General features: G+C 38.1%; 2 protein-coding genes across 10 annotated transcripts in view; one reads left to right on the top strand and one right to left on the bottom strand.

Annotated features, from left to right (window-relative positions):
- The window catches only part of GLMN (glomulin, FKBP associated protein), a 46,727-nt gene extending 39,242 nt beyond the window's left edge, over nucleotides 1–7,485 (bottom strand). For 2 of the 5 annotated variants that reach the window (XM_066376803.1, XM_066376801.1), the window contains exons 1-4: nucleotides 7,395–7,485; nucleotides 6,504–6,579; nucleotides 5,950–6,075; nucleotides 1,296–1,412 (exon numbers count right to left, since the gene is read on the bottom strand). In XM_066376803.1, coding sequence (XP_066232900.1) covers nucleotides 1,296–1,412; nucleotides 5,950–6,075; nucleotides 6,504–6,542 — 282 coding nt within the window. In that variant the 5' untranslated portion in view covers nucleotides 6,543–6,579; nucleotides 7,395–7,485. Of the gene's footprint in view, nucleotides 1–1,295; nucleotides 1,413–4,782; nucleotides 4,805–5,949; nucleotides 6,076–6,503; nucleotides 6,580–7,394 lie in introns of those variants that run through there. The other 3 variants (XM_066376802.1, XM_066376805.1, XM_066376804.1) reach the window with 3 other exon arrangements.
- A 56-nt stretch (nucleotides 7,486–7,541) lies between these two features.
- The window catches only part of RPAP2 (RNA polymerase II associated protein 2), a 97,979-nt gene continuing 83,995 nt past the window's right edge, over nucleotides 7,542–21,525 (top strand). For all 5 annotated transcript variants that reach the window (XR_010750285.1, XM_066376800.1, XM_066376799.1 and 2 more), the window contains exons 1-6: nucleotides 7,542–7,672; nucleotides 8,398–8,443; nucleotides 12,156–12,270; nucleotides 14,010–14,108; nucleotides 14,284–14,349; nucleotides 17,465–17,553. Coding sequence is in view for 4 of the 5 variants with exons in the window: in XM_066376800.1 (XP_066232897.1) it covers nucleotides 7,600–7,672; nucleotides 8,398–8,443; nucleotides 12,156–12,270; nucleotides 14,010–14,108; nucleotides 14,284–14,349; nucleotides 17,465–17,553 (488 nt within the window). In the remaining variant the exon portion in view is untranslated. The remainder of the gene's footprint in view (nucleotides 7,673–8,397; nucleotides 8,444–12,155; nucleotides 12,271–14,009; nucleotides 14,109–14,283; nucleotides 14,350–17,464; nucleotides 17,554–21,525) is intronic.

The following is a 21,525-nucleotide window of genomic DNA, read 5'->3' as shown; positions in this document are numbered from 1 at the left end:
TAGAGGCAGGGAGGCAGTCAGACAGACTCCCGCATGTGCCCAACTGGGATCCACCCGGCATGCCCACCAAAGGGTGATACTCTGCCCACGTGGGGCATTGCTCCGTTTTGGCAAGGCCATTCTAGCGCCTGAGGCAGAGGCCATGGAGCCATTCTCAGTGCCTGGGCCAACTTTGCTCCAGTGGGGCCTTGGCTGCAGGAGAGGAAGAAAGAGACAAAGAGAAAGGAGAGGGGAAACGGTGGAGAAGCAGATGGGCGCCTCTCCTGTGTGCCCTGGCCAGGAATCGAACCCGGGACTTCCACACACTGGGCCAGCGCTCTACTGCTGAGCCAACCGGTCAAGGCCATGATTTATCTTTCTTGATCATCATTTTTGACTTATAATTCTACTAACCTTTTACCAGGAGTCACTTTTTAAAGCTGTCAGTCACAACTGATCTACTCCCTATTCCTATTTTCAATGTGATTGCTTGCATTCTACGTTTTTCATATTCTTTTAGGGAACATACCACAGAGCAAAGAGAACTGAGATTTGATTCTCGTTCCAGTGTTGCCAAAAGATCAGTGTAGCCTTGAACTACATCTCTAAACTTTGAATTCCACATCGATATAATAAGCTACTTATTAAAAATAGGGCTTCTGGCCCTGGCTGGTTGGCTCAGCGGTAGAGCGTCGGCCTGGCATGCGGGGGACCCGGGTTCGATTCCTGGCCAGGGCACATAGGAGAAGCGCCCATTTGCTTCTCCACCCCCCCCTCCTTCCTCTCTGTCTCTCTCTTCCCCTCCCGCAGCCAAGGCTCCATTGGAGCAAAGATGGCCCGGGCACTGGGGATGCTCCTTGGCCTCTGCCCCAGGAGCTAGAGTGGCTCTGGTGGCGGCAGAGCGAAGCCCCAGAGGGGCAGAGCATCACCCCCTGGTGGGCAGAGCATCGCCCCTGGTGGGCGTGCCGGGTGGATCCCGGTCGGGCGCATGCGAGAGTCTGTCTGTCTCTCCCCGTTTCCACTTCAGAAAAATTAAAAAAAAAAAAAAAAATAGGGCTTCTTAGGTATCTTCTTAGAAATTCTAAATTAGTGGATCTGAGATGAAATTATACAATTCTTATGTCTAGAAAATCTGGGGAAACTGAAATAGACTTTGCTCATCCAATCAATAGGGTTGTGCCTTTCTTCAGAGTTCCCTCCTGTATTTTCATGAACTAAAAGCTTTCCCAACAATAACAAAACAAGCATTAAACATTAAAGAAAATTATAAAGTACTGATGTATATTGTGACAGAAAACCTAGTTTTGTTAACTTACCTTTATCAATAAATCAAGCATCAGAAAATATTTTCTTTTATCATCTTCCTTATTATTCTGTAAAAGGCATCGAACAACAGGACCGACAAGATTCCAGCCCATAATCTTGATGATGACCTATAACATTTTCAAAGTAAAGCAAATACTGCCATCTATAGGATTCTCAGTGAGCTTTCTTAATTTGGAGGAGCTTAGAATTTCCTCTAAATACAATCCTTGAAGCAAGCAAGTCCTACAAAATCTCACCATTGACTTCCCAGGGTTGGCTATTAACAGATAGCAATATTTTAAGATATTTTTAATACTTTCTCTGAAAAAAGGCAGATGGGACTTTACTTTTAAACAGGTAAATTGGTTTTTCTCAAGATTTAAATAATACCTCTATTTCCCATAAGAAAATTAATTTGCTTACTATAAGCAAGTACTTAATTTTCATGGAGAATTTGATACTTCCCTGACTCATAGAGAAATCCAGCCAATGGTCACGAACCTTTTAATGTTCCTTGGACAATCTCTAAACATATTATAATCATGTAACTTATGTACAAGGAGAGGGTGCCATTTCATTAATTATCTCTCCTACCTATAAACTGCTTCTATTTTCAAAGTTATTTCAGAATGTTTACCACACAAATAAAAGTTTATCTTTATAATTAGTGATTCACATTCATTTTCAAAACCACAGATTTTCAAAACTATCAGGAAGATATTCCACCACTTCTCTAGCCTGCATTCTACTTCAACTCAATATATATCAAGCATGTACCATGTCAGGTCCCTAAAATATTCTAGATGCTTGAAATAAAGGAACACCAGTAAACTCTCCTCAAAGAGTTGACACTTGAGTTCATTTGTAACACATGTATTAAGAGGACAAATGAATATAGTAATACATCCTCTACGACCCCAGTCTTATAAGATAATGACAGTAATATAGAAGAATAGTCACTTCCATCTGGGGAAGACAAAAGAGGTTTCCCAGGATAGGCAATAGCTAAGCTAAGGCTTGTTAGAGAAACAGAGAAGTCTGACAGGTCCAGAAGGCTGGGAAATACATTAGACACTCTGCAACAGCAACGTGTAAAGGTATAAGACTTAAGATGTCCTAGAGAACAAGCAACAGAATATGTTAGGGTACAAGAACACAGAGTTCACGAGAGGAAATCCTATCTATTTACATCTTTGCTCACTTATTAACTGGACATTTTCAATCTGCAGCGCTCCCTATTGTTAATATTCACTTAGGTGTATTTACAACAAATAATTATTTGGCTTTTTGGTTGTTCTTATTTTTAAATAGCAAGAATACATTGATTATTTTCATTGGTCCCTTTTCTGCTTTTAGGTCTTAAATGAATTTTCCTCCATAGATTTAAAAACATTCATTAAAAAAATTTTTTTTAAAGATATTCCATATTTCACCTTTCTTTTTATTCACTAAAAATTATGTTGGATGCCCTGGCTGGGGTGGTTCAGTAGATAAAGCACTGTTCCACCATGTGGAGGTCACAGGTTTGATCGCTAGTCAGGGCACATACAAGCAGCAATCAATAAGAACACGACTAAATGAAACAACTAAATGAAACAATGAGTTGATGCTTCTCTCTCTCTCTCTCTCTCTCAATCAGTGGAAAAATAAAAAAAAAACTTATACTGGAAATATGGCATAAAATAAAGACAAACTGACTTTTAAAATGTAGCAAAATAATCATGCTTTTCACCTAATGAAATAGATACCTCAGTTGATCTCTTAGTATCTAATAGTTACTTCTTATGCCTGGCACACCCTTCCCTAGACTGTCCCACAATTTATACCCTTACTTCTTTGAAGTCTCTGCAATTTCACTGGGCCCAGTCCAACCCCCTAAGCTCACTTTATTTTCATTTATCATTTATACAGTCTTCCTCAGCACTTCAGATCCATAGGTGCAGTGATTTTTGTTCACTGCTATATCTATTCCCAGCATCTAGTCATCTAGGGCAGGGCCTATTACGAAACAGGTATTTCATAAATACAGGTTGAAAGATGTTACTTTTTAAGTATAACAAAGTATCCTTCCTTCAAAGATTTGATATTCTGTTCTGTTTCATTCTATTTTTTGTGTGGCCTGGATTTTAATATTTAGGTCTTTACTAATCAGGCATTTGTTATACAGTTCATTTTTTCCCAAATTACTATTTATTCTACCATTACTTATAAGTCTATACTTGCTTTTTAAAACCTAACTATACTTCTCACAAAAATTAGGGGATATTTTATAGCTTTATATTCATTTTGAAATATCCTCTAATTTTTGTAAGCAGTATAGTTCCTGTGAGCTACTTTTCCAACTAAGCATGTCTTTCCTTTTCTACCCTGTGAGTCTCTGAGAATAACTGACTATAAGAGGAATTCCAAATTTAAATGATTTGTGTATTTAAGCTAAAAAAATAACTGATAAACTATTTTACAAATATAATCTCAGCTGTGAGGTATCCAGTCATTATGTAAATAGTGAATAGTTATGAGGAAAAAAATAAATACTGACCATCCATAAGATACAATTTGTTTAATTTAATACTAAGAACCTGACAGGGTAAGATTATTATCCCTAAATGATAGACGAGAATGCCAGAGTTTAGAGATTACTGACATGCCCAATGTCCAAAAGCTAACGTGTGGTAGAGCCAGGAGTTGCATAGAAGTCTGTCCAGCTCCAAAGCCCATGTTTCCCCCATGACACCCATGGTTTTCAATAGGTTTTCAATAGGGAATATGTGGCAATATCTAGATATTTTTGATTGTCACTAATGGGATAAGGATTGCTAAAACATCACTGTTGTCAATGCTGAGAAATCCTGCACTACAGTGTCTTAGGAAAAACTATTCATATGGCTACATTAAAAATTTTTTTTACATAAAGCAGATTAATACTAAATTTTGATCAATCTTGACTGCATCACTTGGCAAAAAAATTAAGTTGTAGTCAGTTTTAAAAACTTTTATCAATATCTGAAGATTCTTTGAATTTAGCAGACCATTACAAAGGTGATTCTCAACCTATTAAGACTAGGTAAACCTCACTAGCTTAAATCTATCACAATCGCCTGATCTCGAAGTTATGCACAAATCTACATCTTAATCTCCTACTTTTCTCCTGAGTGCTAAACTGCTTTTCAATTGCCTGCTACACCTTAAACTCATAACCATTTCTAAAGTAAACTTATTTGTTTTCCTTCAGGAAACTTTCTCCTCTTCTTAGGTTGTCTTCTTCTGTTTTGGATGTTTTATCCTCTAAGGCTAGAAACCTACCATCTCTGACGCCTCACTCTCTCTTACCCCCACAATCAATGAGTCCCCTCTAGTCTACTCTAAAACTTCCTTACAAGCGCCACTGGTACTAACTGGAGGCAGAGCAAAGTGGTTAAGAGCTCTGAAACCAGGCTGCACAGGTCTGAATCCTGGATGTCACATAAAAGCTGAGTTACTTTTGGGCAATTCACTTACCTTTCAGCAACTGTTTCCTTACCTACAAAATGAATTTAATAGTAGTACATTATGGGATTCTGAAAAGGCTAAATGAGTCAACAGTTGTAAAGCACTTAAGACAGCATCTGGCACATGGTAAATATTCAATAATAGCTATTATTAATTGTATCGTTACAATTAATAATTATAACGAGTAAGGTATTTTCAAAGATTAAGCACTGAAAATGCAATTGGGAAAAAAATCAAGGAGTTAAAGAAAACATTAAATTTAGTTTATTTTGGGTTACAAAAGTACTGTAAGTACATCAAAAACAAACATTTTAAATAGTGTCCTAATTTTTTAAAAAAACTTTTTAAATAAAAAAGAGGTAAGCCCTTTAAACTACTAAGAGGCTCTACAACAATGTGTGATCACAAGTTTTAGGAATCTCCCAAATACAATCAAGGTGCCCTAGATATAATCACAAAATCAGCTTAACTAGATGTGAGTGCAACAAAGAAAACTTCTGTATCAATAAACAGCACTATAAATGAGAAAGTGTTCCTGGAACTGTCTTCCCTTGTGCAAGAAGTCGAAGGACACAAAATCTGGCAGAATCTGAGAATAAGTTGTTTCTGATCCCAAAAAGATCCTTTCCCATTTGTGGAGAATGGTATCTCAGATAATAGTAGCTAGATGGTATTGGTCAGTAAGGTATCCAGCTCTCCCCCTGTCAAAATATTATACAATATATATATATTATCTTAGTTGATGTTTGGTTTTCTATACACATCTGGCTGGAAGAATACAATGTGCTAGTCACCAAAAATCAGTATCTAGCCTGCCTGAGATTGATATTTCTCAATGTAAATTAATGATCCAAATGCGACTTTTGGTGCTTAACCAGAAGTAATCCCTGCACTTCTAATGCACTTTAATTATACTTCAACTATAGATAGCACTTTTCAGTTATTCTGCCCCTGTACTGCTAATTGTTTACATGTTTATCTCTTCCACCAGACTGTAAAGTACCTTAAAGTATATGCATAGTCCTAATTCCTTTTTTGTTTTCCCGGTTCCTATTGTGGAAATTTAAGGTGATTCTTAAAAGTTTGATGAATAAATGAATGAATGAATAATTGTATAATGTGGATCTTTTCTTTTCCCCATAAAGACAGAAAAGTATACACAAAGATCATACTTACCTTATTCTTTTCATTTTGAATAATTTCTAACAGCTGGTCTATGTGCCCTTCATCTATGCATCTTTGGCCTGCTAACTGAAAAAGGCCAAAATCTTCTTCTTTAAAGTCTTGCTCATCTAAGATTTGCTGGCAAAACCAAAATAAACAAAAATCAAACATGTTCAGGCAAATAAAAATTCAAGTAATTACCTGATTTATTTTATCTCTGACAAAAGGGAATATGTTTAATTTTAAGTAAGCTGCACATAAGCATATGTATGAAAATTAGGGTTAGCCTAATAAATAATAAATAAATTACCTAGAAATTCACACTGTGTCAAACAAATCTATAAGGATCAGTATTTAAAATTTTAAGGTTATTTAGATAAGTATGTCACGTGGAGAAATAATCCAATCTGCCTTCCCATCCACATGCTATTTATTCACAGGTCAAAAAAGGGCAAGGATTAAAGAAGATAAACAATTTAAGTGACTGCAAATGTAATTAAAAGTAATCTGTACCCTTCCCATATTTTGAAAGGTATTTAACTTTACAAAAAGAAAAAATTACTTACACATCTCTTTATTATGGATTGAAGTTCTTCCACAGCCATTCCTCGTTATTTTTCCTATTTTTAATGCTGAAATGTACTAATTAATATAAAGCACACGGTCTACTATCAAAGATATTACATTAAATATTAATGTCATATTCTGACGAATTAGTAGTACTACAATAAATAAGTTTTAAAGCTGAAATGTTTTTACTTAAAGTTAGTAATTAAATAAAAATCTGTTTTTTAAAAAATAACCTCCTGTTACATCTTTTAGGTTTTGTTAAGCATAGTTTTATTTTTCTGCTTAGTGTAGTTCTGAAAGATACAACCGAAAAAAAAATCCTCCTCGAGCACACCCAAGGGGATCGCAAATATGGATTATGCAAAGTCCATTTAAAAAAGCAAAGTGTTTCATTTCTGAAAACATTTCCAAAAGTCGGGCCTAAAATCAATTCTAATCAATAGGGAGTTTTAATGTCTCACTTGACAAAAACTGAAGTCACAACTCACCCAGAGGTGGTGAAGTTCAGATGCCCTAAACCCCAAGTGTGACCGTGGCAATCCCCTTAAGAGATCCAGCCAGATCCAGCCAAATTTAACCGGCGGCCCTCGGGGGCGCCCCGTCCCGACCCCGCAGCCCGCCCCCTACCCCGGCGCCACAGTTCGGCCACAGCCCCGCAGCAGGGGCGCGGTTCCGCGGGTCCCCAAAGCTCCACGCTCTGGGCGGGTACAACCTCCGCGCGCGTGCGGGCGGCATCCTGGGGAGAAGCCATTTCTCCCCATTCTCGCGCGCCTCGGCGTTCGCGCCCCACCCCCTCACCGGGCCTAGCCCGCCCGCGGCGCCGCCTCTCCGCGGCCCCAGGCCCGCCGCGAGCCGCCGCGCCCCGGACCTCCTTCGCCTCCACTTACTGCCGGACCCCTCGCCCTGGGCGTCCTCTTCCGTCTCGGCCGGCCGCACAGGCCGCTATCCGCCCCGCGCCGCCCGCCGCGCGCTACGCCGGGGGAGGCGGGGCTTCGGAGGGAGACGCAGCCTCGGACGGAGGCGCGGCCGCCAAGGCAGACGCAGCCTCGGCGAGAGACACCTGGACGGCCCGACACTCTGACGACGCTCCGGATGGCTGAACTTGCCGGGCAGCCCTCCGCCCGCCGCCAGGCCGGACCCCGCCGCGCCTCCCGGAACGCGGCAGGTAGGCATAAGGGGCCCATCCCACCGTGGGACCCTGAGAACGAGCCCTCGGGAGGTGCAGACTAAGGCGCGCGGGGCGCTCCCGCAGGCTGCCCGGGGCGGGAGGTCCCGGCGCCGAGGGACCGAGAGCGCCCCACCGCGTCCGCGCGCCTCCTGGGAAAGACTCCGGCCGGACCCCCGCACTCGACACCGGGATTGTCCCCAGGATGGGCTGTGCTCCCCTCCCTGAGGGAAAGGGCCTGGGAGCCGAGAGCAGGGGTCTCCTGGGTGGGCAGGTGACCAGGGCAGCGTCGGCAGGCCATGGACAACGGCCCTTGGACCTAGCACTCATCCTCCTTCCAGTCGTCCTGCTGCTTCGGTGGCCGGTTCCCTCGGCCATAGGAGGACCTCCCCCCCTCTTACCCGGAAGTGAATATTTGGGGGACGGAGAGAGGTTACCCCTGAAAGTACCCAGATCTCAGATTTTCAGGAGTGCTGCGACTATGTTTACAGGAGAAAATTCAACTCCGAAAGAGATACATGTTAACCAGAAACAATTTGGGAATAATTAATTTACAAAAACAAATTGGATTCCCGTTTCATTTCACTTGATTTACACATGGGATTGGAAGTGGAATATGTGGAAAAGAAGAAAAGATGATACAGTTTATTTGGGCAGGAAACTATCTTGTAACGTAGTGTATTTGGGTTGAACTTGACCTACTGTTTTTTGTTTTTAAATTTTAGGTACTAAACAAACAAGTACCTTGAAACAAGAAGATGCCTCCAAAAGGTATGAGAACTATTTGAACAACTGCATTCTCTTGGCTGTTTATTTCTTATTAAATGAAGTATTTTTAAAAAAAATAATGATGGCTGCAAGAAAATTCATATGAGAAGGGGGAGATCCTCACGTAGACCATTCCATCGTCCTACTCCATCAGGAGTACCAAACTCAGACACTTGGAGATTGCTGGTGAAGGCATGAGTATCTGTAGAAAGGTGTCTGTGGGAATAAACATTCCTGAATTCACCACCTGAATTTCCACCTTTTTGGACACTTTCACCTTTTTGTGTTTTATATGCCAGAGACCCCCAAGAAACCTTTTCTATTCTTTGTTTACATTATGCCCATATTTTCAGCAGAAAGTTGTCGTGTATTGTCTCTTGGCTTATCCTAACAAGGCAAGATTTGTCTCTGTCACAAAAGGTTTCTAGAAAGGAGTAGTCTATGAGTTTGAATAGAGAAGTACATATCTATGATATTTTATGAAGTTCTGGTTTTGGCATTATGTTAGTCTTTCAAAAATTATCAGTGCTTGAGAATATGGTTTTGAGCAGAATAGGCATAAAACAAATCCTATGTAGTGGAACAGTGAAATACCAATTAAATTATCACAAGTAAATATATAATTACAAATTGTGATGAGGGCTGTAAAGGAGGAGGAACTCATAACCAGAGTCTAATTTAGCTGGAGGTTGGCAGGGAGAGTGGCAGGTTTTCAGAGGAGGGCTTCTCAGAAACTAATAATTATTCAGCTGAGACCTGAAGGCTCAGTAGGCATTAACCAGAGTAGTGAGGAGAGACCTCCAGCCAGGGGTGGCAGTATGTGCAACAGGAAAAGGTTTAGTCTACAGAGAGGAGGGATGCCCAGGGTGCTGTGTAGCATTCTGAGCAAGAGAAGAAAGGATTATTGGAAAGAGTTAGAAAGCCAGGATTCCATTCATTTAGTACCTGGTCAGCTATGGTGAGAAATTTAGATTTTCTACATGCAAATGGGAAAACTTTAATAAAGTGATAGAATTTACATTTCAAAAAGTTTTAAGCTGTTAGGTATGGTGGTCATTTGGAATGGAGAAATTGGATGGATATGAGATATGCTTTGGAGAGTACAGGCAAATCTCCGAGTTATTGCAGGTTCAGTTCCAGACCACCGCAATAAAGCAAGTCATCATCTTTTTGCTGGTAGAGGGTCTTCCCTTCAATTTGTAAAACACACAACATCTGTCAACTGCAGTAAAGTGAAGTGAACTGAAATGGGAATACTTGTATTTCCCTGTGGTGCAGCATGGTTGTACTGACTTAGCTTTAAGAAATATTGCTACTCTCTTCAACACTGATATGACCACCAACCTAAGGAGGTGCTATTTTATTTTAAGCACTACCATTTATGGAATATAGATAAGATGAAATGTATTTTGAGCAGATCATCCAAGATGATGAAACAGTTAAAATTTATGGGGATAACCAAAACAGATGTTGAGGTGAGTGATTGTAATGCCAGTGGCCTAGGCCAGGCAGATCCGTTTTGGATTTGGGCAGACAGTAGAGAAACTGCAGAGCCAGAAAGTGTTGGGCCATTCCTGTTTAATAAATTCTTGCAACTGTGGATGAGTCAACAGGCAGGGAAAACCCTCTGGTAAACAAACAGCAAAACGGCCCCGCTCAGTGGCAGGCAGGAAATCCAACATTCACCCTCTGCAATCCACACTGAGTGCGAGCACCCATAGCCTTACATAGGCAATGCACATGTGCCTCTGCCATGTGCTCACTCAATAATCAAGCTACGTGCTTACAGCCGGTGAACCACCGAGCAAGCCTAACACAGCTATTTTCCCAACAGTGATCCTTTATTAATTTATTCCAACAGCAAAATACTTCTACTTTCAATATAGGTGACTACTTTTAAGCCAGAAATTAAAGAACTTTGCAAAAATATAAAACAATTCCATTCTTCACAATAAATATTTTTATAAGTTAACATGTAATGGGTAGGTATATTATTAATCAATAAGTGTTTTAAAATTTTCTCACTTTTAATCTTACTATGGTAAATATTGGCAGATATAATTTACATAAGCTGTAGCTCTGATTTAAGACTCTAAAGGAATGCTGGGCAGCTGTGAGACTTGGCTGTCCATGGGAAGTAGGTATCCATCAGTAAAGAGGAGCATGGCAGTTTGAAATAGTTAACGCTTAAATCAGCAATTCCTAATGCAGGTTGTGTACTGATCATAGTATATGACATAATTTTCATTGGCAGGCAGTAAAGTGAGAAAAATAAAATAATGTTTTTCATAAAGCCAGATATAGTCAGTGTAAAAGAACTGCCTTTTAATCTGTGTTCATGTCTTTTATACTTTTTCGATGTAAGCATTGCCTTTATGAAGTGATTAGAAAACAGTTATTAGTTGTAAATTTTTTCTTGTTTAATGTCCTTATTTGTTTATAGTTGGCAAGCCTGTGTCAGGCCTCCAAATTGTTTTGTAAAACATATTGCTCTAGGTAAAGAATTAAGACTCTAAAAATTTGAAGGTAGAGAGTAAAGGTGAGTTCATTCTAGGTCCAAATAAGAGAGCCAGGTCAAGTTCCAGGAGGCCAGTAAAGGTTGTTCTTGTAGGCAGGTAGAAACCAGTGTAAGAAAGGAGCAAATACCTCACCAAGATAGTTGGTATCTTTGGTCCTGTGACAGTGATTAGTGTTGCACACTAAGACTAGAGCACTTTAAGGAAACACAAATAACCAGGCTCCCTCTTCAGAGATCCTGACTTAATGGGCCTGCAGTGGGATCTGGGCACAGTATCTTCTTTAAAAATCTCATCAGGTGATTCCTATGTGCAGTTAGGATTGAGAACCACTGTTCTAGGGCCATTGTTTGATTTGATAGCCTCTGTTTTTATATTTCACAATGTGTGGGGTAAGCAAAGACTGACAGTTCCATTGGTGCTAGGACAAGGACCCGCCTTCCTAGGAAGATGCTATCATCCTAAACTATAATCATATCAATATAGTTATTTAATAAGACTTTAGAGCAAAACTAAGTAAACGCTTCTTTGCAAATATGACTCTGTCCTATCAGACTGGGTATCTGCTAACTTTTGAGACTTGACAAAAATAAATTTTTACTTGTAAGAACAGCCAAAATTATATTTTTCATCTCTAATCTCTTTTTACTTTTTTTAAGTTATTTTATTTTATTTTTTTAGATTTTATTTATTCATTTTAGAGAGAAGAGAGAAAGAGACAGAGAGAGAGAGAAGGGGGGAGGAGCAGGAAGCATCAACTCCCATATGTGCCTTGACCAGGCAAGCACAGGGTTTCAAACCAGTGACCTCAGTGTTCCAAGTTGATGCTTTTATCCACTGTATCACCACAGGTCAGGATAATCTCTTCTTATTTTTAAAGACTTCAGTGGAAAAGCATCCCTTTTTAGGTACACACAAAAGTAATACAGTATAAACTCTAACTGGCAAAAAATTTTCACCCCATTTTCTTTTCTGTAGGAATTTCTTAAGTTCTTCCTTGTGCTCTGGGTTCGGGAAATCTGGCTGACTTTCTAGGTATACAGTACAACCAGTAGGTTATTTTTTGAAAAGTATTGCATGAAAAAGCTTGAATGGCAAAAATAGCAAGTTGTTAGTGTTGTATTTTAAAACAAATTGGCTATGATAAAACTTTTAAGTACAATAATTTTTAAATTTTAAATAATTATTTTTTATTTTAGGAAAGCAGAACTAGAAGAGACAGTGAGAAAGAAGATTGAGTTTGAGAGAAAAGCTCTGCATATTGTTGAACAGCTTTTAGAAGAGAATATTACAGAAGAATTCTTAAGAGAGTGTGTATGTGTTCACAAATTACTACTTTTGTGGTAGAAAAATGTTAAATCTGTGCAACATGAAATTTACTTGCACTCTTGAAATCTTTGACTCTGTTCAGTCACCACATATAGGTAACATGCTATATAATTCATGCATTTAAAAAAAATCATTTATACATTTCTTGTGTAAAGACTTTAAATATATTAATGAAAAATAACATACATGTTTTACCCCTTTGTAGTAGTTGTTTTAACCAGACTGCTAATCTCACTTGATTTTCATCATTCGCACTAATTATCCCAATGTCATTTTCCATAGGTTGACCTGTAGGTTGACCTGTTTTAATTTTTAAAGAGATTACTTTTGTTAATGTAATTCCATTAATTTGGGTATTTTGAAAACCTCAACTATAGATCCTTTATCCTTTAACACCTAACAAAAAAATTATAATCTGTATTTTTTTTGTTTTCTTTAACAGCTCTATTGTGTTAAAATTTTAAATGAAAATGTACATTTTATGATCATAATCCTTAAGAGGAAAAAAGAAATTGAAAATTAAAACTCAGAACTTCTGTTACAAAGGTAATCCTTACTGTGACTCAGAGATTTTTCTAAATCTCTGGAATATAAATATGATTATATATAACTTGATATAGGTAACTGTATCAGAATCTGCATACCATGATACTCTAAAGACAAACACAGACCTGAAATGCTTCATTTGAAACAAGTACTGGCCCTGGCCAGTTGGCTCAGAGGTAGAGCCTTGGCCTCGTGTGTGGAAGTCCCAGGTTTGATTCCCGATCCAGGCACACAGGAGAAGCAGCCATCTCTTTCTCCACCCCCTCTCCGTCTCTCCCTCTCCCTCTCACGCAGCCATGGCTTGAATGGTCAGAGTAGTTTGACCCCAGGTGCTGAGGATGGCTCCAATGCTTCGCCTCAGGCACTGAAATAGCTGAGTTGCCAAGCAACAGAGCAGCAGCCCCAGATGGGCAGAGCATCACCCTGTAGGAGGCTTGTGGGTATTGCTTGGCACATGCGGGAGTCTGTCTCTCTGCCTCCTTGCCTCTCACTTAATCAAAACAAAACAAAAAAGAAACAAGTACCTTATGCCATTCTCAATAAAAAGTTTTTCCGTCCCTGCAAAAACAGAAAAACTTCTTCAAAAATAATCTCAGGAAGTGAGATGTCAATGGAAAAAACTTGGTGTTACCTTGTATCTATCACTTCACCATTCTCCTGTACAGATTTTTAGAAACTGAAAGATTTTTCACAAAAATTTGTTCAGGAGTTACCTTTGTTATATTTGTTATTTTAAGATCATGCTTTAAAAATAGGTAAAATTATATCTTTTATTCTATGGGGTTTTATTTTTTGAATGATACTTTTTAAAAATAATATACTATCAGTATTTTGCTTTGGCATATCAATCACTATAGCACCATTTCTTCCTCCTGCCTCAATTATTTCAGGAACTGTATAATCTACAAAGGCACATAGTCTATTGTGGCAGAAGTTTATTTTTTGTTTTTGTTCTTTTTAAATAATTATTAACATTTTTTGAGTACTTACTATATTTCAAGCACTTTTCTAAGTTCTTTTTCTGTATTTTTCCTCTGATTCTAACATCAAACCTATGAGATAGGCACTGTTATTATCTTTGTGTTTTCAGATGTGATCTATGGAGCCTAGAGAGCTGATAAATGAACTTTTTCCAATAATCTGGGGGGGGGGGGGTTGCTCCTTTTTTTTCATTACAGGGGAAGTTTATCACACCTGGTCACTACAGCGACGTTGTTGATGAACGTTCTATTATCAAACTCTGTGGTTATCCCTTATGTCACAAGAAGCTAGGAATTGTAAGTAATTTTTTTAACTATAAACATTTAATGTTTATATTTAACAAAATACTTTATAGAAAGAACAAGAAGTGAAACTGAAGTCATGAACTAATAACATGATATATAGATAATTTGTAACAAATTCAAATTTATTACTTGAATTCTTTTATAAGCTGTACTTTCTTTTCTTTAGGTACCAAAACAGAAATATAAAATTTCTACCAAAACCAATAAAGTTTATGATATTACTGAAAGAAAGGTAAGTTTAAAGTCTATTTTCAATATGACAGTTAAATTTTAATATATTAAGTGAAATTCTAAAAATAACTTGAAGATCTTGCCTTTTAGAAAATAGTCCCATTAAAAGTTTTTTATTTATAGATATTTCATTCAAGATGTTTTAAAAACTCTTTGCTTATGCCTTAATTAGTACTTGAACATTTAAAAATTAAAAGTTTTTATTGGGACAAATTCAGGCAAGTAAATCATAGAACAACAAAAAAAGAAAAAACATACCACATATGTGGATACTTCATTTATGACAATAAGAATATTATAGATCATTGGAGAAAGAATGAATTAATAAATAGTACTGGCACAATTAGTTATCCATATGTAAGAAATGAAAATTGACTTCCATCTCAGTGTACATACAAAGATCAGTTTTACATTAATTAAGGACCTAATTGTAAAAGACAAACCTTTTCAAAGACAGTATGGGAGAATGTAAACTTGGACTGGAGAAAATTTCTTAAGGTAAAAAAATTATAGACTATAGAGGAAAAATTGATGTTTTTCTACATTAAAATAAAAAAGTGTTAGGCCTGACCAGGTAGCTCAGTTGGTCGACATCATCCTGATACAACAAGGTTACAGGTTTGATCCTGGTCAGGGCATATAATGTATAGAATCAACAAGTGAATGTATTAGTGGAACAACAAATCTTTCTTCCCCCCCCCACTCTCTCTCCCTCCTCTCCATTCTCTCTCTAAAATCAAGAAATTTAAATTTTTTTTAATTAAAAATGTTTTCTTCCTAGAAGTTACCAAAAAAGAATGAAAAGATAAGCTCCAAATCAGAAGGAATTGTATTTCTTCTATATCTGGCCACAGTTCATAACCAAAAAATATAATCTACTGTATAAGAAAAAGAGAAACAACCTAATAGGAAAATTTTATTAAAAAAATTTGGGCCCTAGGTGGTTGGCTCAGTGGATAGAGCATCAGCCCAATGTGTGACCATCTCAGATTTGATCCCTGCTCAGGGCACACATGAGAAGCAATCATCTGCTTCTCTTCCCCTCTCTCTCCCCCTTCTCTCTCTCTTTCTATCTCTTTCTTTCTCTCTCTCTCTCTCTCTCAGCCAGTGGCTCAATTGGTTCTAGCCTTGGCTCCAGGCACTGAGGATAGCTCAATTGGTCCAAGCGTTGGCCTCAGATGCTAAGGATAGCTCAGTTGATTTGAGCATCAGCCCCACACAGAGTTTGCTGGGGGAATCCCAGTGAGAGCACATGGAGGAGTCTATCTATCTCCCTTCCTCATAAAAAAAAAAAAAAAGAATAATAACTGATGAAAGTATGAAAAGGTACTCACCTTATCAGTAGTCAGAAAGATAGCAAATAAAACACATTGAGTTATGTTTTCACAGCCTCCAAATTAACAAAAGTATAAAAATCTGCTAATATTAGTAACTAGATACTGCTGGTCAAATACAGTAAAAATTGGTACAATGTCTTTGAAAAGCTGTTTGGCATTATCTACTAAAGTCATATGTGCATATTCTTTATGATCAAGCCTTTCTATTCTTTGTTATATATCCAAAGGTAATTCTTGCTCATGTGCAAAAGTATGTATAAGGTCTACCGGAAAGTTCTGTCTGTTTCTATCACAACAAGTTTCGACATGTAAGCACGTGTTTATTTGGCACATGTGTGCCTCTCTATTTTTATCACTTAATGTATACATACTGACTTAGCAAATTAACTAAAACAAAGTTGATTCACGTTAGTCTTATGTGTGAAGCGATAGTGTACCCATGGCTACTGATAAAGTTCATTTACGCCACTGTAATTTTTATGAATTTCAACAAGGAAGAAATGCTTTAGAAGCATGTCTGTCGCATCCACCATATTCCCCGGACTTAGCACCCTCCGACTATCACTTGTTTTTGTCCTTACAAAATTTTTTGAAGGGCAAAAAATTCAAAAATGAAGAAGATATCAAACAAGCACTGGTTCAATTTTTTGCATCAAAAGATAAAACATTTTTCAAAAATGGGATATACAAATTGCCCTCATGCTGGCAAGAAATCATTAATAATAATGGCAATTATATTACTTAATAAAGTTTATTGACGGTAAGAAAAATTTGTATTTTGTTTTATTCCAAAAACGGACAGAACTTTCTGGTAGACCATATATGTACATGAATTTTCCTAATTGGATAAACAAAGTCCTATATGTGCATAAAATGGACTATTACCCTTAAAAACTTAAAAGGGAAGAAATTCTGACACATGCTATAATATGGATGAAATTTAAAGAAATGCTAAGTGAAACAAGCCAGCACAAAGGACAAATCATGATTCCACTTATATGAGGTAACTAGAAGACTTAAATTCATAGAGACAGAAAGTAGAGTGGTGGTTCTCAGAGGAGGCATAAGTGGGGAGTTACTGTTTAATGGGTGCAGAGTTTCAGTTTTACAAGATGCGATTTCTGGTCATGGATGGTGGTGATAGTTGCACAACAGTGAGTAGGTACTTAATGTCACTGAACTATATATACACTTAAAAATGATTAAGGTAGTAAATTTTGCATATTTTACCACACTTTAATTTTAAAAGTTGTAAAAAAAAAAAAAAAAAAGGTTCATAGTAACACTGGTAACAAGTAGTGATAGCAAGAAAATTAGAAACAACGCAGTAGTCCACAAACAATAAATAAAGGGTAGAGTACTCAAATAGTGTAAATGAATTAGCTTCATCTCTGTAAATGAATCTCAAAAAACATAATGTGGAACAAGAAACGATAAGGATATATACAATATAATAATGTGATTTCCTTTAGACACAGTTTAAAAGTAAATAAACTGAATGATAGAGTTTATAAGAATATAGGTAGCAAAACTAAAGGAAAGCAAGGAACTGAACAACAAAATTTATGATAGTGGTTACCTCCAGGGAATGTGAACTGTGATGCCATCAGGGAGGGGCACAAAGAGGCCTTCAGGGTACTATACCTTCTTTCTTTCCTTGGGTGGTAGGCTCATGGGTTCATTCTTTTCTTTGACCTACACATTTATTTTATACTCTTCTGTATATATGTTGTGTTTCACAATAAAAAAAACTAACTAGTTGTATAACATTCTTTTCAGTGTTTTTGCAGCAATTTTTGTTATAAAGCATCTAAGTGGTTTGAAGCACAAATTCCTAAAGCTCCACTGTGGGTTCGAGAAGAAGAAAGGTAATTTAAATAATTATATATATGTTTATTCTGAAAAGTTTTATTCTGCTTTTGAGGTATACATAGGTCTAGTCATCTTTGGAATGTTACCACTGTATACATTTTATTTTGTTTTACTTTTTAGCAGGAGAGAGACAGAGACAGGAAGGGGGAGAGATGAGAAGCAACAACCAGTAGTTGTGGCACTTTAGTTACTCGTTGATTGCTTCTCATGTGTGTCTTGGCTAAGGAAGAGGGCTCCAGCTGAGCCAGTGACACCTTGGTCAAGCCAGAGACCTTGGGCTCAAACAGCAGCCTTGGGCTTAAGCAGCAACCTTGGGCTTCAAGCCAGTGACCATGGAATCATGTTGATGATCCCACAGTCAACCCCGCACTCAAGCAAGATGATCCCACGCTCAAGCTGGTGACCTCAGGGTTCCGAACCTGGGACCTCAGTATCCCTGGTCAGTGCTCAGTGTACTGCGCCATCACTAGTCAGGCACCACTGTATACATTTTAATTGTAGGGAAATGGTTATATTTTAAGCATAGCTATTTAGGATTTCATACTTAAAATCAGAAAATTATAGTGCATAAAATGTTGTTTGTTTTTTAGCTTTAATCACAAAACTTGAACTTTGCTTCCAACTACATCTATTCATCCTTTCCCTCCCTCCCTCCTTCCCTCCCTCCCTCCCTCCCTCCCTTCCTTCCTTTCTTCCTTCTTCTTTCCTCCTTTCCAACTTTGCTTCCAGCTACATCTGTTCTTTTTCTTTCTTTTTCTTTCTCTCTCTCTCTCTCTTTCTCTTTTTTTTCTTGTTTTTCTTTTTTAAAGATTTAATTGGCTTTATTCAAAAATTCATGAATCCGACAGCATCCCATCTGGTAAATAGGTGCTTTTGGCCAGTTACTTCTTTTTTTTTTTTTTTTTTTTTTGTATTTTTCTGAAGCTGGAAACGGGGAGAGACAGTCAGACAGACTCCTGCATGCGCCCGACCGGGATCCACCTGGCACGCCCACCAGGGGCGAAGCTCTGCCCACCAGGGGGCGATGCTCTGCCCCTCCGGGGCGTCGCTCTGCTGCGACCAGAGCCACTCTAGCGTCTGGGGCAGAGGCCAAGGAGCCATCCCCAGCGCCCCGGCCATCTTTGCTCCAATGAAGCCTCGGCTGTGGGAGGGGAAGAGAGAGACAGAGAGGAAGGAGGGGGACGGGTGGAGAAGCAAATGGGCGCTTCTCCTATGTGCCCTGGCCGGGAATCGAACCCCGGTCCCCCGCACGCCAGGCCGACGCTCTACCGTTGAGCCAACCGGCCAGGGCCCCAGTTACTTCTTTTAATATTTCTATTAATATAATAGTCCTGCCTGGAGTAAGAATGTTAAATATTTTTCAGAAAATATTGGATCTTAGGATCCATTTCAACTCTTGTTTGTTAGGAAACTATGTACTAAGAGTAAAAAGTTCAGGTTACTAATTTGTTCAATTTTTATTCAAAAGCAGTGCAATATTGTATAACTTTTAAAAATCCCAATTGAGAGTCATTTATAGCAAAAAAGTTATGGACATTTCTAGAATTTTGCCTGTTGGTAAATGTTTAAACATTTTATTAGTTGCTGAATCTGAGAGAAAATTTATTATTGCAGGGCAAATGGCATAATAATATAAAAACAGTAACAAAATTATTGTTATATAATTATACCAAATTGTCTAAAAATTCCTAACCAAGGCTTAAATAATGAGATAATGTACCAAGCAATTCATGTTTGATAGAGAATATTATAACAACACAAGACAGTGGTGTTTGTGGTAAAATAGGATCTGTGCTAAATAAAGTCAATGACATAAATGTACTGAGATGCAAGTTATGAAACTGCCTAAAAAACAAAACAAAACCCTTAGTCTTAATCTGGTACACAGTGTAATATGATGCTACTGTAGATTGAACTAGCATCAATTGTACTGATGACAGTATCTTTATTGGCAGACACCCTTGCCTGATGATCTATTCCTGTGGGGCTTAAAATATGTAATGCATACCACCCTATGTCCTTTGTTAACTGAATTAAGCATAAGACTAAATTGTTCATTTCTCCACCAGCCTATATATATGACTTTCTTGTTTGGAAGATAAAAGGTGTTAGCATTTTCCAAGTTGACTGAGAAGCTGAGAGCACCTTTCAAACTGTTACCCTTTTTCTCGTTTCTTTAATTTCTTTCACCCATTGCCTCTTTAGCCCTATGTCAGCAACCATTTCCCACCATTAAAACCAGTGTTTCCTTACATTATCTTTAACTTTACTTCCAAAGATATCATCTCTACTTCTTAAATTTAGCCCTTTCATTTAGCTGATCATCATATATGCTTCAAAACCATTTATCAAACTACCTTTCCTGTCATCTGTTTTCTTCAGATATCTATATTGTTACGTCCTTTAGCTAATTTAAAACAGTTCTTCCCTATAACCTTTTCCTAAAATCTTACCATCCTATGTTTAGAATGCCTAAACACAGGCATTTGAAGCCCTATCACTTTCCTTAAAATATGGAGCCCTGTCAGTTTATATTTGTGGTTCTTAAAATTCTACCTTACCTTTATGCCATTCCCTACCTCACTTAAAAAAAAAAAAAAAGATGAAATGGCCTTGGTTTCCCTAATCTAAGCTAATCAACTGAATTTACATTCAACATGTATACTATGTGCTTAGTATCTGGAAGATTATACACATGTATATTACTCAACCTGTGAGTTTAAATTTAAATCTCATCAGGATGGCAAAACTAATACATAGACAAGTGAAATAAATTTGTACTTATTCTGATGGGGACTGGTTATATAAGTAGAATAAAATATTTCACAATTAGAAACTATAAGTAGATATGAGAAAATAAATTTGTAGGGAGTGAACTGATTGGGGCATTGAAAGTAAATAGTGAGAACATTAGCTCACTTGAAATAAAGGGTGTATTTTGGGGAAAAAAATAGAAGATAATGATAGGTATCAAGGGTCCAAGCTAAGTTTGGTACATCCTCAAATACTGGGGAGCCATCAGATGTTTTTGAAGATAATTTATCTGACATTGGCATACAAAATGAATTAAAGAAAGGATCATAATTAAAGAGCAGAAAGCCCTGGCCAGGTAGCTCAATTGAATAGAGTGTCATTCCCGTATACCAAGGTTGCAGGGTCAATCCGTGGTCAGTGTACATTTAAGAATCAACCAATGGTCTGACCGGGCAGTGGCATAGTGGATAGAGCGTCAGCCTGGAATGCTGAAGACCCAGGTTAGAAACCCTGAGGTTGCCAGCTTGAGCATAGGCTCACCAGCTTGAGCGCACAATCGCCAGCTTGAGTGTGGGATCCTAGACATGACCCCATGGTGACTAGCTTGAGTCCAGAGGTCGCTGGCTTGAAGCCCAAGGGCACTGTCTTGAGTCCAAGGTTGCTGGGGGTCACTGGCTTGGCTGAAGTCCGCTGGTCAGTGAACAACTAAGGTGCTACAACTATTAGTTGATGCTTCTCATCTCTCTTCCTTACTGTTTGTCCATGTCTGTTCATCTCTCTCTCTCTCTCTTGCCAAAAAACCCCAACAATGAATACATAAATAAGTGGAGCAACAAACCAGTGTCTCTTTCTCCCTCCCTGACTCTCTTTTTATCCTCCCCCTGTCTTCTTTTCTCCCCTCTCCCCTTCCCTCTCTTTTTCCCTTTTGCCCCCTTTGCCCCTTCTCACCACTCTCTTTCCTCTTCTTTCCCCTCCTCACCCTCTCTCCTTTCTCCTTTTTTCCCTTCTTTCTCCATATTCTTCTCCCTTTCCCTTCCTCACTTAAAAAAAATTAATACATTTAAAAAAAAATTTTAAAGAGCAGGAAGGGTCCTTACAGATGATTTAATTCAATCTCTGTCAAGCTCAGAAAAAGTAAGAGGATTTCTTAAGCTATTGATAGATTCCAAACCTGGCCAGGATTCTTTCATTATATTCCACTTGATTGGAAGTAA

Source organism: Saccopteryx leptura, chromosome 3 (assembly GCF_036850995.1).
Source record: "Saccopteryx leptura isolate mSacLep1 chromosome 3, mSacLep1_pri_phased_curated, whole genome shotgun sequence".
NCBI lineage: Eukaryota > Metazoa > Chordata > Mammalia > Chiroptera > Emballonuridae > Saccopteryx > Saccopteryx leptura.
The sequence above is the reverse complement of the archived record's forward strand: the minus strand, read 5'-3'. Positions and strand labels throughout refer to the sequence as shown.